The sequence below is a fragment of the Camellia sinensis genome, chromosome 13 (genome assembly GCF_055761805.1).
Source record: "Camellia sinensis isolate YWXY chromosome 13, ASM5576180v1, whole genome shotgun sequence".
Classification (NCBI taxonomy): domain Eukaryota; kingdom Viridiplantae; phylum Streptophyta; class Magnoliopsida; order Ericales; family Theaceae; genus Camellia; species Camellia sinensis.
In genome coordinates, this window is record NC_138973.1 from 17,967,938 (window position 1) to 17,993,153 (window position 25,216).

General features: G+C 34.2%; 1 protein-coding gene across 1 annotated transcript; it reads left to right on the forward strand.

Annotated features, from left to right (window-relative positions):
* Window positions 1-18,715: 18,715 nt before the first annotated feature.
* Window positions 18,716-20,894, forward strand: LOC114293979 (putative 2-oxoglutarate-dependent dioxygenase AOP1.2). The gene is made up of 3 exons (XM_028238087.2): window positions 18,716-19,071; window positions 19,844-20,171; window positions 20,655-20,894. Exons 1-3 carry the CDS (start codon window positions 18,854-18,856, stop codon window positions 20,892-20,894), a joined length of 786 nt encoding a protein of 261 aa, XP_028093888.2. The 5' UTR covers window positions 18,716-18,853.
* The last annotated feature ends 4,322 nt before the right edge of the window (window positions 20,895-25,216 follow it).

A 25,216-nucleotide genomic window follows, 5' to 3' on the forward strand; every position in this document is an offset into this window, starting at 1 on the left:
CAATCGAGTCAATTTCTTAAAGTCACTATGTTCCATATTAAAGGTTCAATTTATACGGGGCTCAAAATTTGGACAGAGTGAAGTTCAATAGCAAATTTCAGGTCCGAGATCCGAAGTATATTACATTGCTTATCAGTAGCAAGATTTGATGGATTGACGTGCAAGCTACAAGAATATTCCTCCCAAGTCAATATTATTTTTTGCTCAATTCAAGTGGCAAATATTCTATTACGACGGCAAAAAAAAAAAATTCAGCAACAATAGTTCAAGTTATACAATAGCCCATAATTTCTTTGGCAAATTTCAAGTCAGAAAATCCAGTTAAATAAATCCCACATGGAAGTTCTTGCATGGATTCATTCATTTGTTTGTTTATTTTATTTATATATATATATAAATATGTATATATATATATATATATATATATATAAGTAGTGCTGCCACCACACAAAGAATATACATATATAAGAATAAAATAAATAAATAAACAAAACACTTAAAGAGCTTACTCACAGGTTTGGGCCAACGGAGGAAGTGCACGGCTGTGTTAGAGTCAATGTGGGAAGCAGAAAATAGGCCACGAATGGGTGGAACCAGTACCGAAGATAGCCGGAGTAAATCAATAATAGCACCGGCAGTGGACAGGACCACACACGTTGCGTTGAGTGGGCGAACGTGCGTGGTCGGCGTCGGACAAATTGAAGCCGGAAGCAACGCTGGTACCACAGAAGAGTCAGCAACCACACACGTTGCGTTGAGAGGGCGAACGTGTGTGGTGTGCGTTGGAACCGTTGAAGTCAACAGTGATCAGAGCTGGAACAGGACTTCTGAGGGAGAGCCTTCCGAGGGACAACTCTTGCTCTCATTAGTGCGGGTCCGAAGAACAGCCGTTGATTTCATCAATACGAGCTCCGAGGATCTTTCTTTTCAAAGTAGAGTGGACTCTTACTCGAACTCCCGAGGGATAGCCTTTGCTTCCATTAGCTGCCGAAGTAGAAGTGCACATCCACTCGGACTTCCGAGGGACAGCCTCATTTCTGCTCGGACTTTTAAAGGACAGCCTTACTTCTGCTCGGACTTCTGAGAGACAGTCTTTACTTCTGTTGGTGTAAGCTTGGTAGACTCGGTTATCTTCCAGAGGAATCTTTCTTGCCAAAGTAGGGTGTGTGCTACTTTCGGACTCCCGAGGGACAGTCTTGCTTCTGTTCGGACTTCTGAGGAACAGCCCTTGCTCTCATTAGTGCGGGTTCTAAGGGCCCCGAGGTCGTGGATTTCAATCAAGAATTCATTTGCCTGAAATAGCAAAGCCAACAAATGAGATGAGCAATATCAATTTCATATCCTGATTCAGGCATTATCGGAAAGAGGCAACATCAACAAATAATAATGATCTATTTAAGGTACAACAATTTTATTCCTCTGAGCAAGTTCTTGAAAATACAACAATCAAGGTTTTGTCTCTCCGAGCTGGTTCCTCTTAAGCCGATGTAAAGCAACAATATTCGAACAAAATTTCAACATCAACTAATTATTTCCTCGGGTTTCATCAACAACAACAACATTTATTTTATTCATCCTATTCAAGCGAAGTTAGCAACAACACTCACTTGGATTACATATTCTCTCTCAACACGTATTCTATTAATATCATAATGGTCAACACAAGTGCAAAAAAAAAAAAAAAAAAAAAAAATTGATGCTCAATACTCAACATAGTCCCATCGTGCCTTCTCTCAAATGATAAAAGCCAACAAGCCATATTCAAGTCAATTCATCAATGGAATTTCAAAGCTCAGACATGGGTTTGAAATTTGTTTTCTTCAAGAAGAAGTTATGTAAATCAGGACAGGGTCAACAGAGTACTACCTATCTCAAGCTAAAAATTGCAAATTCTCAGAGTGACAGAAATTACAAATTCTCAGAGTATTAAATCAAGTTGTACAAGGGCCAAAACTTATCCAAAATTTTGAAACCCCAAATCAAGAGAAAAAAGGTTTTGAAAAGGAATGAAAATAGTTGAGAGGAAGACCAAGGCCCACCAAAAATGGGTTTCATAGTAGATCGATGACGGCGCGAGCAGCGTGCGTGAACAGTGGGCTAAAAGGATGTTGGGCAGGCCAACACCGCGTTGAGTGGGCGGCGTGGCCAGCTCTGGTCGGTCGCGGCTGGTAGCAACAGTGAGGTCGCAGATGTCGGACACAAGGCATGTAGGTCGTACGAGCTGGTGGTTGCACGCGTAGGGCAGCTGCGAACTGAGCCGCAAGCAAGCAAGCAACAATCGTGATACCACGGCGGAGCTGGTGTCGGATCTGGCCAACCGTAGCAGCAGCAATGGCATCGCAGACGAGTCGGTGTCGGCGCTGGTCGGCGAAATCGAGCTTCGGTGTGCAAGCTGCGTCGATGAACCGAAGTAGAACACCAACGGTGAGCAGCAGCTTAGGTCGCGACGATGGCTAGGCCGCGACGTCTGCGGCAGTCGGAGCGGGGCTAGGTCGGCGGTGTTGCTTGAAGCTATGATGAAAATTAGTGTACAAATTGCAGCAGCCCCTGGTTTAATGAAAAAGGAGGCAGTCGGCAATGAGCAAACGGCGAAACAGAGTTTCTTGAAGAAGATGAAGTCTGAATATGAATCTGCCTCTGTTAGAGAGAGGCGGCTGAGTATAGGGTTTGATAAAAAGAGACTAGGTCAAAAAATTTATGGTCCTCGTAAGGATATATATGTATATATATAAAAATAAATAATGGGCCTTATCCTTCTAAAATAAAAAATGATGGTCGGTGTGCTTTATTTTTTTGCTTGGAATGAAAAATATATATATATATATATATATTGAGATGTTCTTAAAAAAAAAATAAAAATAAATAAATAAATAAATAAATAAATAAATTATTTGGATCATCAAAACAAGATTTATGGTGAGTTTTACAGGCCCAAACAACTCTCTACAATACAGATTTTGGACGAGAGGAAATCCTCCTCCTTTTTAAAATACTAAAATTATTCATATGAACAAGCATAATTTATTACTAATATGAAAAGTTATTTTGGTAAAATAAAATATAATATATTTTTTTTCTTTACTCTTATTTACTTTATTCAAACAAAATAAATAAAAAATTATATATATATATTTTTTATTCATCTAAATATAATGATTAAAAATCATAATTATTTTTTCTCTTTTCTCATCTAGAAAAAAAAGGACAAATAATTTCCGTTCTCACCTCCCCCATCTGCACGGAGTACTAGTGTTGAAAGTGGAGATGACAAGCAGCCAGAGAAAGCAAAGAAAGAAATTGAATGGGTAGGACAAGTTGAAATGAATTTGAAACATACGAAAATGTGAATATTTATATTAAAACATATGAATATGAACGTTCACATCATTATATTAGAAGAGAGAGAATGTTTATATATTGTGAATATTCACATCATTACATATTGTGAATAAAAATGTGTTGTCAATTAAAAATATAATAAACGTTATTTTTAATGTATTGTTAATTAAAAATAAGAAGGTTCATAAATTGTGAACGTTCATATCACTACATTAGATAAGATTTTTTTTTCCAGAAAGGTGTTGTGAACGTTTACATCAGATGAGAGATAATATTTACATTATTTTTAATGTATTGTCAATTAAAAATATATTCATATCAGATGAAAGAGAATGTTACATTATTTTTAATGTGTTGTCAATTCAAAATATATTCACATTATATAATAATATAAAATAATAACATCAATGTTATTTAATTTGTGTATGAAATTTCTTATGTCTGGGTCCTTTCCATTCTCTCTCCTCCCTCAACATTAAATATCAATATTAAATATAAGGGTATAAGGGTCTAACAAAATAGTGTAAATCAAGAAAAATGATTTTATGGAATAAAACTATAAATATATGAGACTAAGTGGATTAAAAAATTCATTCATGAACTTCTTGAATTAAAACACTTCTAAATGAGATTTATTAATAAAAATCCCTAATATGTTTCATCAATCACAATATATTTGGATTATATTATTTCTTAATAATTCAATATAAAATTATAAATCTTACCTCTTTTACCAATCAAAATATTCTTAGAGCAGCCTGTGAAAATATCCTAAAAATAGGGGTGCTCGTAGATCGGTTTTGTGCGGTTTGCGGTTTGGTTTTGATCCTGCGATTTGGGAAAAAGTCAAACCGCAACCGCCTGCAGGGCGGTTTGTGTGGATAAGGTTTGCGGATGTGCGGATGATTTGCGGTTTAGATTTTTTTCTTTAAAAATTTACTTTTGAGTTTTTTTCCCATTTTAATATTTATTTTGGGTCATTTTCTTTCAATTTTCTAAAATGCTCCAACATTAATAATTAATAAATTAAAACTTATAAAATTAAAAACACAACAAAATCAATTCCTAACACAAACAAATCATTAAAAATCCTAAAATCATTGAAAATCATGCAAAATCCTAAAATCATTCAAATTCCTAAAATCATTCAAAATTAACAGATTGAATAACAGATATAATTCCAAACATAAATGAACAGATTTAGTTCCAATATTTTCAAACTAAAACAATGCAAAATCATTTTACAAAATAGAACAGAAAGTATGTGGCAATATATCTAGAATTAAGAATATTAATAAATTTCCTCTAACTGTTGTAATTTTTTAATAGTAACAAACAGATTTAATTCCAAATTTTTCTTTTCATTCATGAACAGATTTTTCTTTTCATTCCAAATTTTTCTTTTCATTCATGAACATATTTTCCTTTTCATTCCAAATTTTTCTTTTTATTCATGAATAGATTTTTCTTTTCATTCATAAACAGACTGTTTCTTTTCATTTTCTCAGCATTTGAACAACAAAGAACATTGATTCATACATACAGAGGATAGATAGAGACAGAAACTGGAAGAGGCTTACCTAAGAGTTGCCGGAGACAGAGGCAGATCGGCGTTGGTTCTGGTCGATCGGGGAGAGAAAGAGAGAGATAAAGAGAGATAGAGAGAGAGAGAGATAGAGATAAAAGAACAAGAGCGAGAAAAAAGATGAGAGTTGCGCACAAAACATATTAGGATTAGGGTTTGGTTTGTTTAGGCAAAACAAAAATAGCTAAGACAGTGACATAGAGAGAAAGAGAGAGAGAAAGACAGAGAGACAGAGAAGAAAGTAACCTGAGAGTTGCCAGAGACGGAGACAGAGATAGATCGGCGCTGGTTCTGGTTGATCGGTGTTGGTTCTGGTCAATCGGGAAGAGAGAGAGAGAGAGAGATGGAAGAATAAGAGCTGAGTGCGAGATTAGGGTTTTGTTTTGTTTGTTTGGGCAAAACAAAAATAGATAGGATAAATAGATCTAGATGATCAACGAACGGTTCATGTTTTTTTTGTTATAAAAAAAAAATAAATAAATAAATTGTTTTGCTAAGTGCGGGCGAGTTATGACAGGTGCGGTTCAAAACCACAACTTATCCGCAACTTGAAAATCTTTTATATTTCCAACCGCACCCTACCCTATTCAATTTGCGAAACCGTCCATACATGTGCGGTTCGGGTTAAGTAGGACGGATTATACAGGTCAGATAATTTTATGCCCAGCTCTACTTAAAACCCATCCAACAACTTTTTTTTTTTTAGAGAGAGAGAGAGAGAGTGTGTGTGTGTGTGTGTGAGTGAGTGTGTGTGTGTGAAATAATGTTGAGCGAGTGTGAGAGAGTTGGAGAGAGTGTCCGGTCATGTGAGAGACCGTGTCAGAAATTAATATATGTGCAAAGAGAGGATGGCAACTCGGGTAATGCTAGGGATACCAAATTTTCTACCAAACAAATGACCAAATGTCTCACATGGGTGTGGGGTCCGCAATTTTGTGGGCCCCACACCCATGTGAGACATTTGGTCATTTATTTGGTAGAAAATTTGGGACCTCTAGCATTTTCCATGGCAACTCTTCCCACATGGAGAAGTTAACTCTTCCCATGGGCAGATCCCCGCATTTTAGTTTTTTTATTTTTTTAAATTATATTATTTTTTTATTTTTCTTTAAACATTTTAAAAAAAAATTAAAAATTAACTTTTAATGTACTTTTTAAAATAGGCCTAATAAATGTGGGTTTATATATATGATATATATTTTGATATCTACTGTTTGGTATGCGACTTTTTTAATTAATTTTTTAGCTATTTTAGTTCTTGTTAAAAAATTTATTTGGATTGATTTTTTAATTTTTATAAAAAATAAATAAAATGATTATGATTTGAATGTGATATTTTATCTTATTAACTTTATAATTTATTTTGTCTTTTAATAATTAATTTAATCCAAAATACTAATGTCAAATGAAACCTAAATTAATTTGTGTCAAGTTGTCAACCCATCACCAACGGCGAGAATTGTACAAGTAAAACCTGTTTGTATCCTTGAAATCGTCTGTGACTCAGAGCTTGTTTGGGATGTTTTATTGGGGCTAAAATAGTTATATAAAACAAAATAAATTATTTTAGCTAAATAATATTTGTCTTACTAACTTATTTAATCTATTTTACACTTATTGTAAGAGGGGCTAATTTGAGCCCACTAAATTATTTAGGCCCAATAGCCCAAGATTAGTGGGCCCGAATTTATCGCAAGTCCAAGAATCGGTGGGCCCAGATTTATCGCCATCAAACGGATTGAATCGCTCTAAGCCTCGAAAGGGTTCGGATCCACGAACCTAGAGACTTACTCAGGCCCGGACTCGAAAGGGTATTAGGCAAGCCTAGAGATCCGAGGCACTCGGACTCGAAAGGGTTCGGATCCACGAACCTAGAGGTCCGAAATACTTGGCTTCGAACGGATTCAGACGCAATCTAGAAGTCGCTCCGTTAATGAGTCCTAGAACACTTGCGGGCTCGGAGCTTTCCGGGATCTACGCACCAGAACCATGGGCGTAATGGAGTTCGAACAAAGGACCCGATCCCGAGGACGGTGAGTGGAGACAAATTCACTCTTCGGTTAAACTAGCCTATACCCGGGTCGAGGTGGCACGACCCCGGGGGGTCCATGAGACTCGGCAATATTTTGCGGCAGGACGTCCTCTGGGACTACCCCTGACCCTTTGGGATGATTGGGGATCATTGGTTAGGTGTGGCTAAGAAGAAGGGTTCGCCGAGGGACTGATCTCCTCTTCGGGATTTTCTCATCCTCGGAGAAGTCACCTCCTCGGAGAGGTCACCTCCCCTGACCCTTTGGGATGATTGGGGATCATTGGTTAGGTGTGGCTAAGAAGAAGGGTTCGCCGAGGGACTGATCTCCTCTTCGGGATTTTCTCATCCTCGGAGAAGTCACCTCCTCGGAGAAGTCACCTCCTCGGAGAGGTCACCTCCTCGGACAAGGTGGTTAGAGAGAATATCCCCCATGTGCCTTGCACATGGGCTCCATCCTACATCATGAGGTGCCTATAAATAGCACCCACCCATAGCTTTACAAGGGATGGATTTTGGAGATTTTTAACTCTTGGGAAAGAACTAATTTCCCTTCTCCATTATCAACCTTGAGAGTGAAAGTGGGAGATCAATGGGAGAGCCTTGCCATTATTCTATTCTCTAGCCATTTTGCCTTCTTCTTCACCCAATCTCTTATCTCCATCATCTCCTTTGTTGTTGTGTTCCTAAGTTGAGATTATTGAAGAATCTAAGCCTCTCATCATATTCTAGAGAATTCGATTTTCGAATTTTCCAACTCCTTTCTTGAACCCACTCCTACACTTATTTAGACAAAAAATTATTGCCAAACAAAAACTTAAGATCAAGATTTATTCTATACATAAGTTCATAATATAACAATTAATCTCAACCACACACGTGTCTTCATGTAACTGCCTTGTTCCTTTTTCTCACGCAGTTGAATTGTTGTTCATAATTTGGGGAATGATGCTGCAGACCCCAGTGAGGTGGCGTGTCTCTACTGGCTGAAACTCAAAAAAATAAAATAAAATATAATAAAATAGTTTTTTTTTTGTCCAATCACCGCGCACCACCTCACTGGGGGTCGACCCTCAATGGAGGTCCGAAGCATTTTTTTAATTTGGAATAGGATATTTCGGTTGCGCTTGGCTCTCGTTTTAAATTGGGATTATAATTTAAAAAAATTCAAAATTTAAAATTCAAAATCTATAAGTAAACACATAACTCAAACCTCAATATAAAAATTATAACTAAACTTACAATTCAAAACTCATTAACCAACTCTTTTCAAAACACTATTTTAAAAATAAATTCAAAAAAATATTTTTTATTTTGATTTTTAAAAATATTTTTAAAATTATGATTTAAGTGTGGAGTTGTGTTTTGAATTACGAGTTTTGTGTTGAGTTTTAAAAAAAGAAAATTTGTTTAGTTATTGTTGGGTATACCTCCTTATTGGAGTGTGGGACCCAATTAGTTTTGGAAAAAGAATTTAATTTGATTTAGTATTAATTATAATATATTTTTATATATTATATTTAATTTGTGGAGACCCAATCCAATTTTGAAACAACTAAGGTTTGATAATAAACCCTAGATTCACTATATTTTAGGTTTTGTTTTTGCTCATCCCGAGGTGAAGAGAACGGCTGCTACACGTACTCCACTTTGGTGAAATCAATTATTTGGGTGTGTGAACAGTGGAATTAATTTGGGTGGTTCTTTGCTTCGTTTTTTGTGTTAATTTGGTTCGTTATTTTGGATCTTCTACAACTCTGGTTCTGAAAATTTTTATTCATCTATTTGGTGAGGTCTTTCCTCTTTGTTTATTTGTAATTATTTGGAATTCACCTAAGGGTGGTTTGTGAGACTTTTGTGTCTCATTTGTAATCGTTTGGAAACTATTTGGTTGATAGTGGAATCAGATTTCGATCCCGTGGACGTACCTCACATTGAGGGAACCACGTAAAAATTCTTGTGTTGCCTTTGATTTAATTTTTTTGCATTAGTTTTTATTCCCATTGATTGATTTACTTGTGGGGAATCACATCGATTTTCCCTAACAACTGGTATCAGAGCTTGCGGTTTATTTAGGTTTATTTATTTGTGTAAATCAATGGAGGGGAATATGGGTCGCATGTCTAGCTTCAATGGAAGCAATTGGGTAACTTGGAAAACTAAAATGGAGGACCAATTATTTTGTAAAGATTTGTATGGACCCATTGAGTGTGATAGTGGCAAACCCGAGAGTATGAAAGATGATGAATGGAATAGGCTTAATCGAAAAGCCGTTGGTGTTATCCGTCAATGGATTGATGACAGTGTGTTTCATCATGTTGCTACTGAAACTTTAGCACATGATTTATGGAAAAAATTAGAGGGCCTTTATGATAGGAAATCAGCCACAAATAAAGCCTTTCTGTTTCGTAAGTTGGTTAATTTAAAATATAAAGAGGGTAGCCCTATTTCGGAACATCTGAATGAAATAAAGAGTATTGTTAACCAACTTGCTTCTATGAAAATTGTTTTTGATGATGAGTTGCAGGCTTTGATGCTACTTAGTTCTTTGCCCGAAAATTGGGAGACTTTGGTTGTGACCGTCAGTAATTCGGCGCCCGATGGAGTTGTCAAAATGGGCCAAGTCACTAGTAGCCTGTTGAATGAAGAAACTAGAAGAAAATCAGCAGGTTCCTCTCATTCAGAAGCATCTGTTGTGAGAGGCCGAAGCAAAACAAGAGGGAGGAGTAAAACTCCTCATGGTCGTGATCAAAGCCGTGATAAATCAAAAGATGGTTCTTTTTCAAAGAAAGACATTGAGTGCTATTATTGCCATGAGAAATGGCACATGAAGCGAGAATGCCGAAAGCTCAAGAACAAGGAGAAAAATCGTGAAAAAAGTATGGATAAGAAGCAAGAAGACACAACGACAGTTATTACCGATGATCTCTTGGTCGTTTGTGAAGATGATTGTATCAATTTTGTGGGTCAAGAGAGCAATTGGGTGATTGATTCTGGTGCTTCTTTTCATGTGACTTCTCGTGTTGATTTCTTCACTACCTACACCGAAGGAGATTATGGTTTTGTTCGAATGGGTAATGAAGGTTTGTCCAAGATTATTGGAATGGGTGATGTTTGCGTGGAAACAAATTTGGGCTGCAAGTTGTTGCTTAAAGATGTGAGGCATGTTCTCGACATTCGTCTCAATTTGATCTCTACTGGGAAGCTAGATGATGAAGGCTTCAACAACAAATTTGATGATGGAATATGGAAGCTCATGAAGGGTTCTTTGGTGGTGGCTAAGTGCAAGAAGACTCATACACTTTATTCGATGCAAGGAAAAATTTGTAAAGGTGTTGTCAATGCACTTGAAGATGATACTTCTACCGAATTATGGCACAAGAGGCTTGGCTATATGAGTGAAAATGGGCTACAAGTTTTGTTCAAGAAAGAGCTTCTACCCGGTTTGAAAGGTACACATCTTAAAACTTGTGTTCATTGTTTGGCGGGTAAACAACATAGAGTTTCTTTTCATAAAAATGTTGTTTTTAGAAAAAGAAAATATTTTGGAGTTGATTCATTCGGATGTTTGTGGTCCTTTAAAAGTTAGAACACATAGTGGTGCACTTTATTTTGTTACTTTTATTAATGATTATTCAAGGATAGTTTGGGCTTTTTTACTAAAAACTAAAGATTAAGTTCTAGAAGTATTTAAGCATTTTCAGGCCATGGTTGAAAGAGAAACAGGGCAGAAATTGAAGTGCATCCGATCAGACAATGGTGGTGAATACATTGGGCCATTTGATGAGTATTGTCGCAACCAAGGTATTCGGCACCAAAAGACAGTTAAGAAGACTCCTTAACAAAATGGCGTTGCCGAGAGGATGAACCGCACTATTGTGGAAAGAACAAGGTGTTTGCTTTCACAAGCTAAATTGCCAAGATCCTTTTGGGGTGAGGCATTGAAGACAACGGTTAACGTGATCAATTTGTCTCCTTCCTATCCTTTGAATGGTGATGTTCCAGAAAGAGTTTGGACCGGCAAAGATGTGTCTTATGAGTACTTGAAAGTGTTTGGTTACCGAGCTTTTGTTCACATGCCAAAGGATGAGAGGTCCAAGTTTGATAGTAAGTCAAGATAATGTATTTTTCTTAGCTATGGGCGTGATGAATTTGGGTATAGATTGTGGGATTCAATAGACAAGAAAGTCATTCGAAGCCGTGATGTTGTGTTTCTTGAAGACCAAACAATTGAAGACTTTGGCAAAGGTGATCACCCGGAGCCAAAAACTAGTGATCTCATTGACATGGATCCATCTCCTTCATCTTCGGTGGATGATGAAAATGGGAGAGATATGCAGCCACCTATTAAAGATGTGGAGGATGATACTAATCCTAATGAGGTTGAGCCAGAAATTGAAGAAGAGAATCCAACTCAAGAACCGCCACCACAACTTGAGTTGAGGAAATCTATAACGAACTGACAACCTTCAAGAAAGTATCCTCCCAATGAATTTGTGTTGATTTCTGATCAAGGGGAGCCTGAGAGCTACCAAGAAGCAATTGAGCATGCAAAGAAAAGTGATTGGAAAAAGGCCATGGAAGAGGAATTGAATTCCTTGCATGAAAATCACACTTATGATTTAGTGAAGTTGCCTAAGGGGAGGAAAATTCTGAAAAATAAGTGGGTTTTCAAATTGAAGAATGATAGTAAGAATCTGAGGTACAAAGCACGTCTTGTTGTGAAAGGTTTTGGGCAAAAGAAAGGTATTGACTTTGATGAAATTTTCTCGCCAGTTGTGAAAATGTCTTCTATTCGGGTTGTACTTGGCATGGCTGCAAGTATGAACCTTGAAGTTGAACAACTTGATGTGAAGACCGCATTTCTTCATGGTGATCTTGAAGAAGAAATTTACATGGAGCAACTAGAAGGTTTTGTGGAAAAGGGGAAAGAGAAATTTGTTTGCAAATTAAAGAAAAGTTTGTATGGCCTCAAGCAAGCCCCACGGCAATGGTACAAAAAATTTGACTCTTTCATGATGAATAATGATTTTTCTAAAACCACTTCGGACCATTGTGTGTTTGTGAAAAATTTCCCGGATGGAAAATTTATTATTGTTTTGCTTTATGTTGATGACATGTTAATTGTTGGTCAAGATTCTACCATGATTAACAGTTTGAAATTGGAGTTGAGCAAGTCTTTTGCTATGAAAGATTTGGGGTCGGCAAAGCAAATACTTGGTATGAAAATTGTTCGTGATCGCAAAGAGGGGCTGATTTGATTGTTTCAAGAAAGCTACATTGAAAAAGTTCTTGTGAGGTTCAACATGAATAAAGCAAAGCCGGTTGGTTGTCCACTTGCGGGTCACTTCAAGCTTAGTTCGAATCAATGTCCTATAAGTGAGAAAGCCAAGAAAGAGATGTTGAAAGTTCCTTATGCTTCAGCAGTTGGTTCTTTGATGTACGCCATGGTTTGTACAAGGCCGGATATTGCTCACGCCGTTGGTGTAGTGAGTCGGTTTCTCTATAATCTGGGTAAAGAACATTGGGCAGCGGTAAAATGGATTCTAAGGTATCTTCGAGGAACTTCGAAGATGTGTTTGTGTTTTGGGGATGGTAAGCCGATGCTTGATGGGTTCACAGATTCTGACATGGCCGGTGATATTGATTCTAGGAAATCTACTTCGGGGTATTTGATGACTTTTGCAGGGGGAGCTGTGGCATGGCAATTAAAATTACAAAAATGTGTTGCTCGCTAAACTACCGAAGCTGAATTTATTGCCATTACAGAAGCTTGCAAAGAAGAGTTATTGTTAAAGAAATTTTTGCAAGAATTGGGTTTGAAGCAAGAAAAGTATGTGCTTTATTGTGATAGTTAAAGTGCTATTTACTTGAGTAAAAATTCTACTTTTCATTCGAGATCGAAACACATTGATGTGAGATACCATTGGATTCGTGATGTGTTATATTTGAAATTGTTGCAACTCGAAAAGGTTCACACGGATGATAATATTTCGGATTTGTTGACTAAGACTTTGTCGAGGGATAAACATTTAAAGTGTTGAATTTTGGCAGGTATGGTTGATATCTCTACCTAAGTCGGTAGGGGGAGAATTGTTGGGTATACCTCCTTAGAAAAATACTGCATACCACTAATTTAGCACCACTAATGATGTGGCATTATGTGGACCCCACCATTGATGTGATAGCTTGGCCTTTGTTTTATTTATTTTTTTTTTTCTTTACATTACCACCTCATTAGTGGTGTTTTTAGAGTTTCAAATTTAGTGCTCTAAATCACCACTCACCTCCTTATTGGAGTGTGAGACCCAATTGGTTTTGGAAAAAGAGTTTAATTTGGTTTAGTATTAATTATAATATATTTTTATATATTATATTTAATTTGTGGAGACTCAATCCAATTTGGAAACAACTAAGGTTTGATAATAAACCCTAGATTCACTATATTTTAGGTTTTGTTTTTGCTCATCCCGAGGTGAAGAGAACGGCTGCTACACATACTCCACTTTAGTGAAATCAATTATTTGGGTGTGTGAACAGTGGAATTAATTTGGGTGGTTCTTTGCTTTGTTTTTAGTGTTGATTTGGTTCGTTATTTTGGATCTTCTACAACTCTGGTTCTGAAAATTTTTGTTCATCTATTTGGTGAAGTCTTTCCTTTTTGTTTATTTGTAATTATTTGGAATTCACCTAAGGGTGGTTTGTGAGACTTTTCGTGTCTCGTTTGTAATCATTTGGAAACTATTTGGTTGATAGTGGAATCGGATTTCGATCCCGTGGACGTACCTCACATTGAGGGAACCACGTAAAAATTCTTGTGTTGCCTTTGATTTAATTTTTCCTCATTAGTTTTTATTCCCATTGATTGATTTACTTGTGGGGAATCACATCGATTTTCCCTAACAGTTATAACTTATAATGGTTTGGGAAGAGGGTTTGGGGATTTTTTTAGCTAAAATAGTCACAAAAGACAAAATAGGCTTTTTAACTTAATAAGACAAAACATGACATCTAACCCATAATCATTACATTTTTTCTCTCACAAAAAAGTCAAAAAATTTAAAAAAGCCAAAAACTCTTCCCAAACCAGGTTTTTTAGCCCCAAGCCAAAAAAACTAAAAAAGCCAACCCACTTCCCAAACCATGCCCATTGAAAAGAGTTTTGAGTTGTATTTTGAGTTTTGAATCGTATTTTGAAATTTTTTTGATTTAATTTTTTAAATATCTAAAAAATTTCTTAATTTTATTTTTTTAAGATAAATATTTTATATTGTAAATATTTATTTATTTATTCGAATGTACATTGTATTTCGTACATTCGTTTCGCAGATTTTTTTTAAATATTTAAAAGTTTAAAAAAGTTTAATTTTTATTTTAAATATATATTTATTAATTTTTTAATATTTTATTTTATTTTATTTTTTAAAATATTTTATTGTTTTAATACTTTAATTTTTTAAAAACTTTTTTTAAAATTTAAAAAAAATTGAGTCGCAATAATAAATTATTTGGCCAATACTTAAAAAAATAACAAAAATTATTTTTAATATATATATATATATATATATTTCTTCAAAAATAAAAATAAACAAAAAAAATTTTGAAAAAAATAATTTCATAAAAATATAAAATATAAAATAATTTTAAAGACCAAAATAAAAAATATTTTTTTGAATTTTTTTTAATAGAATTTTGAAAAGAGTTTGGTTATGAGTGTTAAAAAGAATTTTTGAATTGAGTTTTAAGTTATGTGTTTGATTATGAGTTTTAAAAAGAGTATTTGAATTGAATTTTGAGTTTTTTTAATTGAGGTTTGAGTAATGTGTTTGGTTATGATTTGAGTGTGGAGTTGTATTTTGAGTTTAAAATATTAAAAAAATTAAAATATTTAAAAAATAAAATAAAATAAAATATTTAAAATTAAAAAAAAAATTTATAATATTTAAAATAAAAAATAAAATTTTCTTAGACAGTTTTAAATATTTTATAAAAATAAATACAAAAAATTTTCAAAATTCAAAAATTCAAAGTTCAAAACACAACTCAAAACTTTTTCAAATCTCAAAATTTTTTTCTCAGTCCAAAATTTAAAACATTGTCAGTTGTAATTAAGGGTTTTTGGTTGGAGCCATAATCAACGTTTACAATATAGTTTGTTGAAGTTCTAATAACATTGAGTGTTCATTTTTGACCTCATAACCAAATAGATCTTTCTGTCGAGATCTATATAAGGAACTTAGTTGTAGAGCGTATGGAATAATAGATTAAGCTCAGCAATTGCGCACAAAAAGACAAGAAACACTAGTTGCTCGTCCACTCGGGGGCACTCTAACGATTAAGTCAGTCAACAATCTCATAAATATCAACTCAAGTATGTAATTCAAAACAACAAACATACCTTAAACCCACGGAAATGTCTTATTTTTATAGCCAGTCGTGCCCTTATCCCTTAGAAGTCTTGGACTCTATGGACATCACTTATTCAAGATTCCTTTTTTGACATTAGGGTCAACTTTCTTAAGAGTCAACCTTACCCAAATAAGTATTCTTACATCATCTAGGACTCGTATCCTTCATTTGAATATCTTGGATTCTCATGTGATCACACCATATCTCGGCAACATGTTCCACTCATGTGGCACATCGACTAACAACCGTGGTCACGTGAATGGCTATAAAAATATGTCTCCACAACTTACATTCTTGCTTTATCAGGAATGTTGTATGAAATATTAAGGTGGTGGTGGTGGTTGGTTGATTAAATTGATTTTAAGTCGGAATGAGATGATTGTTTCATGGCTTCTTAATGAAATAATTATTCTCTTAAATCAATGAATGTAACGCTCTGAAATAATAACCATAATTCAACCCCACGGTATTAATTAAATAACCACCCAGTTTTGAATATGACATCTTTACATTCATATGATTCAATTTTACAAAAGATGACACATGTAACTATACATTCATAAGTCTTAATCCTGAATTTATAACATGTGTCATAGACAAAACATATGAAATAAAAGTCAAAACAGATAAATTAACACTCTGATGGCTACAGCTTTCTAAAACGGTATTTGGTTACAACAAAAGTGAGTTAAACTCAATACATACAAAGCCCTATGCTTGTATAAAATAAATACAACAATAACAAAAAAGCCTCTTGGGCTCCAAGTCCTCCCAAGCTATTGCCTTGGTGGAGGCATTTCATCAACACTTAAAATTGGTTTTCCATATAAGATGATCCAAAACCCAGTAGAGATACTCTAACACAGTATATGAATCTTATCAAAGCCATAAGGTGAATGCATATACGATACTTGAGTCAAAACGTTTTACATCTCTTTCCAAAATCATGCAATGCCAGATTATATCACAATTTATGAAATCATTTTTTTTACAATAGAAAATAGGTCAGTAAATACGACTTAAGGAATCTCTAGGTACGTGTCTGTAACTAATTGCCATTTTTACCAGTGCTAACCGAAAGGCTCGGTACCTAACTACGCGGGTTTCTGGACTTTCACCAAGGACACACAGGCCAACATAATACAATAACCACACCCCCGACCGAGATTCACCAATGTATAACGATATACATTTTTAATGTGTTAAATATGCAACAATGCTTAATATAAATGGATGAAAAATTAGTTTCAATTCTCTTAATTCTCATGCAATTTCAATTTTCATTTCCTCTTTACAAAATCAAATATTCACATTTTAGGACAAAACTCATTTTCTTTATAAATCAATTCTAAGGATAAAAATTCACTATTTTACCACAACTCATCCACATTTAGAATTTCACAACCATTTTCAATAAACTATTTGAAAACTCCTCTTTTGATTTCAAAACCAAAATCGTAGATTTTATCCAAAAATCTCCAAATCACAATATTGTTTAGAAACACAAATAACTAAATTAAAAATCATATAAAAGTGCGAAGAAACCCCTATATCAAAGCTAGAAAACAAGGGGGGGGGAGAGAGAGAGAGAGAGAGAACTTTGACGACAACTTTGCTCCGATCAAAAGGAAGCTCTAGGCAAGCTCTACCATTTTTCCCAAAGGAAAATAGTTGAGAAATTACTAAATCAAGGTATATTTGAGATCTGATCAAAAAAAGAAGAAGGTATATTTGAGATTCAAAGATGGTTTCTAGAGAGAGAGATAAGATCTAAGATTTTGGAGTGTATAAAGAGAGAGATGTAAAAAAGTGATCCAAAAAGTACTTCCTCGAATTGATATACGCACAGATCGCTCGAGCGACTAGACACAACGAAGACACCGCTCGAGCACAAGAATGGTCGCTTGAGCGCACAATGCATTCCTCCCAGTAATTCAGACCTGCAAAAGTTCACTCGAGCACAAGAATGATCGCTCGAGCGAAGAACTGAAACTCTCAGTAGTTTTGTAAACTGCAAAAGACCGCTTGAGTGCAAGCATGGTGGCTTGAGCGAACAGGCAAATTTCTGGGCAATAACACTTTGAAAAACTAATTTTCAAACCTGTTTCAAACTCAACCAAAATTCCCAATGGCCAAAACCAACAAACAATAAGACGAAAAAGAGTTGAACAACCAAATAAGATAAGAAAATTCCGGAACTAAAATAATAAATGATCCGGGTCTAAACCAAAATTGTTATAATAAATGATTTTACTTCTAATATAATTTCTTTTATCAAAGTAAACATATGAGATTGTATTATGATAGAATGACTATTTCTTTTCAGGGAATCAAATATTACATAACATATATACATTATAATCCGAAGAGATACAAATTATGTTAAAGTTAGGTGTGAACTTATTAACTCACTCAGAAATGTGGTTTTGATTTTGTGGAATGTCATTTAACCAAATTACTTATAAAATAACAATTAGAAGAAAAAAAAAAAAACCTTCAGATTTTTTTTTTGTGATTTCTTCTTCTTCTTTTTTTTCTTCTTAAAAAACACAAAAAACTTATTGGACAAATTGCTTCGAAAACTATTTCTAATGAAAATAACTCTTTTTAAGAAACATTAAAAAAAAAATTTGATTTTTTTTTTTATTTTATAAATTTCTTTCTCAAAAAAATTAATAGGATAAAAAAACGATGAGTACTTTTAAAATTTTCATTGCTCTTATTATTGAGAGCACGAAAAAAACAATAAAGAATATATAAACTCTCACATGGCTTACATGTCATTTCTATCGTATTATTTTATATATTTTTTTTATTTATATATCAATGCTCTTTTGTTATATATATCAAATCACCTAATGCCTAATCGATTTAAGGTAGTTTGAGAAATACAGAGAGAGAGAGAGAGAGAGAGAGAGAGAGAGAGGGGGACTCTGAGTGAGAGAAAGAGATGGCTGAGGTTGGAGAATTGGGATCCTCCCCTTGAGCCCCTCCTTCATTCTCTCCTTGCAGGGGCCTTCGGGTTCACTTTGAGGCACAGTTTTGATAATCCGAACCGTTCATATTTTTAGATTTATTCAGCATATCATACCTGTAAAAAATCAAGTTGATCGAATATCATAAAGTATGTGTTCGGAAAACTGTTTATTAAAAAATAGTTTGTAGTCCCAATTTTCTGAACGCATACTTTCTGATATCCGATCAACTTGATTTTTTACAGGTATAATATATTGAATAAATCTAAAAATATGAACGGTTCGGATTATCAAAACTGGGCCTCAAAGTGGACCCGAAATCCCCTGCAAGGAGGAAATGAAGGAGGGGGCTCAAGGAGGGGATCTGGACTCGAGGTTGGAATCCCATATCTTAAATTTTCTGATGGGGCTTTAGACTTAGAGAAAGACAGTGAAGCATGGAGGGTTTTGAGTGACAAAGTTAGAGAGGCATGTGAAAGCCATGGTTGGTTCTTGGTGAAGTACAGTGATATCCCAATGAAACTACTTGAAAACATGTTCATGGGCATGGAATCACTGTTTGATCTTCCTCAAGAGATTAAAGACAATTATAAGGACCCTAACCAGTATGACAAGTACATGAGCTCCTCCTTCAACCCTGTCCATGAGAGCTTTCGCATCGATTGCGCTTCACGGCTTGAAGAAGCTCGAGCCTTTACAAATATCATGTGGCCCCATGAAAGCCCTAGCTTCTGGTGAGTTTTGAAGGTTTTTTTTTTTTCCCTAAAATAAAATACTAGAAACATTAATCTGTTTGGTTTAGTTTTAGAATCATAATTTGATTGTGGAATTGTGATTTAAGTATGGAGTTGTGAGTTGAGTATTGAAAAAAGAAAATTTATTTAATTATGAGTTTTTAAAAGAATTTTGATTTTGTGAACTTTGAATTTTAAAAAGAGTTTTAAGTATTGAAAAGAGTTTTGATCTGTATTTTCCGTTTTGAATTTTTTAGTTTTGAGTTGTATTTTGAAATTTTTTGAATTTATTTTTTTAATATTTAAAAATGTTTAAGAATTTTTTTTTATTTTAAATATTTTTTAATTATGTTATTTTAATCAATTTTCAGACAATCGGCCGGGCGATCAGTATTTTTGGACGATCGGCTAGACGACCGCCCAGTCGTTCGGCCGATCATATAAAAATATCAATTTCTGTGCCAAAATGGCAAAAATAACAGCTGAACCATTGGAGTATCATTATTGTTTTTCATCAATTTTCTACTATTCATTACCATAATTTGGCAATGGCAATATACCAAAAATACTCTTAGTGTGAATTACAATTTTTTATTTATTGAAAGTATCATGTAGACAGCGCCTTGTAATACTCCCAAGGTGACTATTTAATAATTTTGCTATTTTGCTTTAGTTTATTAAGCTTTTCAAAGTTCCTAAACAAAACAAAACAAAACAAATTTTTATTGCAATTTATAATGAAAAACTGATCATTGATTTTAAATTTGAATAGTGAGGTTCTCAACTCAACAAGCTCAAAGATGCAAGACCTGAGCTGGATCATTATGAAAATGATTTTGGAGAGCTTCTGCATTGGGAGATACTATCAATTCATGGTGGAGAACAGTTCAAACTCTTTTCGTATACTGAAACACAAAGTTCCTCCAAGCAATGACTCCGCAGGCATGACTCTTATCCCTCACACTGATAGAATTTTCTTGACCATTTTGTCTGAAAATGAAGTGCAAGGTGTTGAGGTTCTTTCTAAAGAAGGTAATGAGTGGATTCAAGTGAAAATTCCAACCGGATCCTTTATGGTCTTCGTGGGTGATTCGTTTAAGGTACAAGTACCAATACTCGTTTTATGAACACAAGTATCTTTTTAAAAAAAGACGTGTGTAAAAAATGAATTATATGTTAGATATTCAAATTAAGTGTCTCATTTTTTAATGTAGTTTTAGATGGCTAACATTTATGTTTTATGAATGCATTTTGTTTATCTACTTCTCTTTTTCTTTTTTAAAATGCCTTTAAAATTGTCTCTATTAAAATTTATTTACGATTTTCCCTTTTACCGCTAACTTTTATTTTATTTTCACTAATTGTTATTTCCCATTCAATTTTTATCTCTCTTTTCATCTTAGTGCTATTTCACATATCCATTTATATGTACATTTATCTTAAGAATTTAAATTATGATTTGATGAGTTTCAAATTTTATACTTTATAGTTGTGAAAATTCATCATTTCTCTTCACATTTGTGCACTTCGATTTTCTTTTAATGAAATGGAATTCTGATGAAATTAAATTTGGTGGTGGGTAGGCATGGAGCAATGGAAGACTTCATGCAGCAAAACACAAAGTAATAATGAAAGGGAACAAAGTTAGGTATTCATGTGTTTTGTTCTTGCTACCGACAAAAGGTGCAACCATTGAAGTGCCTCAAGAGCTCGTTGACAAAGACCATCCTCTTCGCTCTCGCCCATTCACTTACTCTAATTTCGCCTATTTTTTCTACACCAACGTTGGCGATCAAACAATCGAGAGTTTTGCTGGCCTTTGATCTCTCTTTGATCATTTGGCTTTGTAGTGAGAGGTTGTGGTGTTGCTAAATTTTAAATAATGATGTCAGTATTAGTGTCAGTTCTATATCGAACAATATCACTTATCTATATAATAAAGCATGACGGATTTTGAAAATATGTAAAATGTATCAGAGATACATTTCATTTTAAGGGCTCAGATCAATTGTGATACACATCAATGGTTGAGATTTTGCTTCAATTCCCGCCCAAACACTTGGTGCTCTCTCCCACCTACCCACGTCTCCTCCCCCATCCCATCTTTATCTCTTCTCTATTGCACGTCTCCTCTCATTCCCTCCTTATCTCTATCTCCCTCTTTGTTCCTCTTATTTATCTTTTGCAGAGACGCTACCTCTCTCCTTCTCTCTCACCCGATCTCTGCCACTCCCCCCACAATCCCACTCGCTGCCTCTCCCCCCACCCGATCTCTGTCTCTCCCTCCACCCTCCCACTCGCTGCCTCTCCCTCCTATCGTAACACTTCTAGGGTTTTCAATTAAGAACTGCGATACCTTTCTGAACCCCGATTGGAGCTCTCTGGTAGAGCTACTTCAGAGCTACACCAAACCTGAGGCTTCTATCTGTGCAAGGTAATATTTCTGTCTTTATTTCCCTCTTTCAATTGATCTACTGCTAATTTCTGAGTTTTGAGTTCTAAGGTACGGAGATACATTTTCTCAAGACTGTATGTTATGTTTGCCCTTAATTTATGTTTTTAGGGGCTTGGAGCAGAGTAAGGAGGCGAATTCGTCCTTCTTTCTTTATTTCTAAGATCACCTTGAAATCGTCTAAACGGCACCACAGTGAAATATTGAAATGTTAGATCTCTTTCTATGATGTTCTTTGTGGCTGTCTGTTCAAACCCCAAAACAGAAGATTAATCCCAACTTCTTTTTTCTGAATATTATGACAACCAAAACTATTCCTTTAACATAAACAGAGTGATTAATCTTCAGAATTATTTTGGGATTAATTTTCTGAATGTTTATATAAACAAACCACAAAGAGATATGTTATGTTATGTTATGATAAACAGAGTGATAAACAGGATTAATCTTTAGAATTATGTAAAAATATTATGTTATGTTAAAGGAATACTTCTTAGTTGAATGTTTTGGTGGTCATAGGTTATGTTAAAGGAATAGTTTTGGTGGATATAGAAACCATGGTTTAAAGGAATATTATGAAAATATTCAAAGTTTGATTTTTTTATTTTGTATTCAAACAATCTGCCTTACTTTTACGATCTGCTTTATTTTTGTATTCAAACAATCTGCTCTATTTTTATTTTGTATATGGAAAGTATTTTTTCTGAGTTCTGAGGTACGGAGATAAATAAGGATTATAAGATTTACATTGTGTGAATGCAACTGATTTTTGTGTTTGGAAAAAACTCTGGGAATCTTGAATTCCCTCTAAATGGGCACTATTCGTGTGGAAGTGTCTTCATAATATAGTATCTGTGAGATGATAGTTAAAGATAAGAGATATTCCCATTCCAGTGTGATCGATGTGCGAATGCGGCCGAAACCATTGAACATCTCTTTTTTCAATGTCATGTATCACAAAGAATTTGGAGAGGTACTTCTAGGGGCTTGGACTTTACCTGTGGCCACCTAGTTTGCTTTAAACATGGTGGATCAATTGGGTTACAATGATTAAAGAAGAGGACATGATTGTTCAATCTATTGCCGTGCTATGGGCAATTTGGAGGCAGCGAAATAGTGTGGTCTTCCATAATGAAAAGATGACAATAGAGCAGGACTATTTCAATGGCTAATGAGATTCATCAACATTGGACTAACTGTGCATTCATGTTTTCCAATGATAATATCTTAGAATGTCTTACTGATATCTTTGGAAAAAGATGGAAATACAGAGAATTGTGGTCTTCTTGCTAATAACCTATCTTTAAATTCTGTTTTCCAGTTATATACATGTGTGGTAGATGGAGCATGGAAGTGCAAAAATGGAGAGGCAGGAATAACATGGGTCTGTTTCAATGAAAATCAAGACATTGTCTATCAACAAGCTGATCGGCTCAAGCTTTCTTTTTCATTACTTACCAAGGCAAGGGCCTATAAGCGTACGACAATACCTACCCAATCCATTAGGAAAAAACTCCACAATTCAAAAACGTCATATTAAGACCAGCACTGGCTCTAGGCTAAGGTCATTGAGGCCTGTGCCTTAGGCCCCAATGATTTATTTACAAACTGATTTATTTCTTCATGTCAAGCTTCTTTATTTTTTATTTTCATCATTTGGCTGGTCTGAATCTTTTTATATGAACTGGTTCGGGTGCTTTTTTAGGAGAGATGTGTACACTGGGTTGGGTTGGGTTGGTTTCGTCGTCTTCTTCTTTCTTCTTTTTTATTTTCATGGGTATTTGGGAGTGAAGAAGTAGACGAAGTAGAGGGGTCTCTCTTCCTCTTTTTTGGTATTTTTAGTTCTTTGTGGGTCATTTAATTTGGGGTTTATTTTTATTTCCTCTTTTTTTTAGAATGCTTTATTAATTTGGGCTGTCATTCTCTTTCTCAATCTGGGTTTATTTCCTGTTCTTGAACTGGTTTATTTAAGTATATGAACACCATTGACTGTCAATACTCTAATCACTATACAGTTTATCACTGTACAATTTATTGCTTTGTCATGTGAACCAACTGTTTGACAAAATGATTATGAGAGAAAAAAAAATATTGATACCCACATTTTTGCCCTTTTTAAATTAGTTGTTGCTTTTGAAAAGGTTTGCACATTGCATTGTTTTTCAAAACCTGCTCTATTTATTGATGATGTTTTTACAGATGTTTTTGAACAAAATTACTCCATTTTATAAGAAGTAAAAAACATCTGTTTATGAAAATTATAGAGATATAAAAACATGCTTAAAGAAGTAAAAATGGAGTGCACAATCCATTTTTAAGAAATAAAACATGCTTTGGGAATTTTGAATTTTTATAATAAGCATATGTTTTGAAGATGTTTTATAAAAATGGAGTGCAGTAATTTTGAATTAAAAAATGGAGTAGATGTTTTGAACAAAAATTATAAAAACATTTGTAATTTTGATTTTATAGATGTAATTTTGAGCAGATGTTTTGAACAAAAATGGAGTAATTTTGAAAATGGAGTAATTTTGAACAAAAATGGAGCAGGTGTAATTACTGCACTCAATTTTGATGATGTTTTTGTAAAATTATTGCACTCCATTTCATTAATTTTTGAATTCAAAATTTTAATTTTTGAATTCAAAACATCTGTTTTATAAAAATTCAGAATCCATTAATTCAAAATTTTGAAGTAATATTACTTTGGGAATTTTGAATTTTTACAAAACATCTGCTCAAAAATTACTGCACTTCATGTAATATCCATTTTTATAAAACATGTTTTTATAAGAAGTAAAAATTACTTCAGTTCAAAATTACATATGTTTATAAAAATATGTTTAAAGCATATAATGAGCATATGTTTATAACATCTGTTTTTGAAATGATAAGTAATATCTCAAAGCATCTTTATAAAACATATTTTTGTAATCTGTCAATAAATAAAAATTTATTAGTGACAACATTTTTAAAGTAGAAAAATTGTCAGTAAATCCAAGTTGAAGGGTGCATTAAGTATTAGATCCAAGCTTTGGTCTTTGTTGTTTATAAAGACTCATATGTTTGTTTTTTTTATGTAGTTAGAATTTGATTGGCAGCAGTAACACTAACTGGTGTGTATTTTAATTTTAATTTCTTTTAAATTGCAGAGTACTGGCTGGTGTGCATTATTTGATATTTATTATTATTTTTTTATATATTTTATTTGTTTGGAATTGTAGAGTGTAGTCTATTAAATATATTTTTATAATTGCATTTTAATCTTAAATTTAAATAGTGTTGCGATTACAATTATATTATAATCCTAACATTATTTACACCATACTTTCAGGCACGGGCATACGCTAGTATATTGATATCAAAAGTCAAAATATCGATCTCTGATACATATAGTATTAGTCGATATATATTTCAGTCTAAGTAGTAATGTTATTTTGCCAAGTTCATGGTTTAGTGTTGTTTTAAGTATGAATCGTGATCATCAGTGATAAGTGGGTGAGACAATAAAAGAAGTTATTCTTTCGTCTTGGGGCACAGTGCCAGGTGTGTTCTGATTGAGAAATATGATGAGATATAAGGGTTTGAGAGTGGCTAGGACATAGTCACGGTCTTGCCTTGTACCAACTGATGTGTTGAATATGTTTTGTAATAAAGGGTTTTAATGTAGTTGCATTATTATACTTTGTTGGA

Excerpts from the sequence above, each read along its gene's own strand:
- LOC114293979 (XM_028238087.2), top strand. The coding sequence starts at position 18,854 with ATGAAACTACTTGAAAACATGTTCATGGGCATGGAATCACTGTTTGAT. Across the intron at positions 19,072-19,843 it reads CATGAAAGCCCTAGCTTCTG|TGAGGTTCTCAACTCAACAA; the intron begins GTGAGTTTTGAA and ends AAATTTGAATAG. Across the intron at positions 20,172-20,654 it reads TCGTGGGTGATTCGTTTAAG|GCATGGAGCAATGGAAGACT; the intron begins GTACAAGTACCA and ends GGTGGTGGGTAG.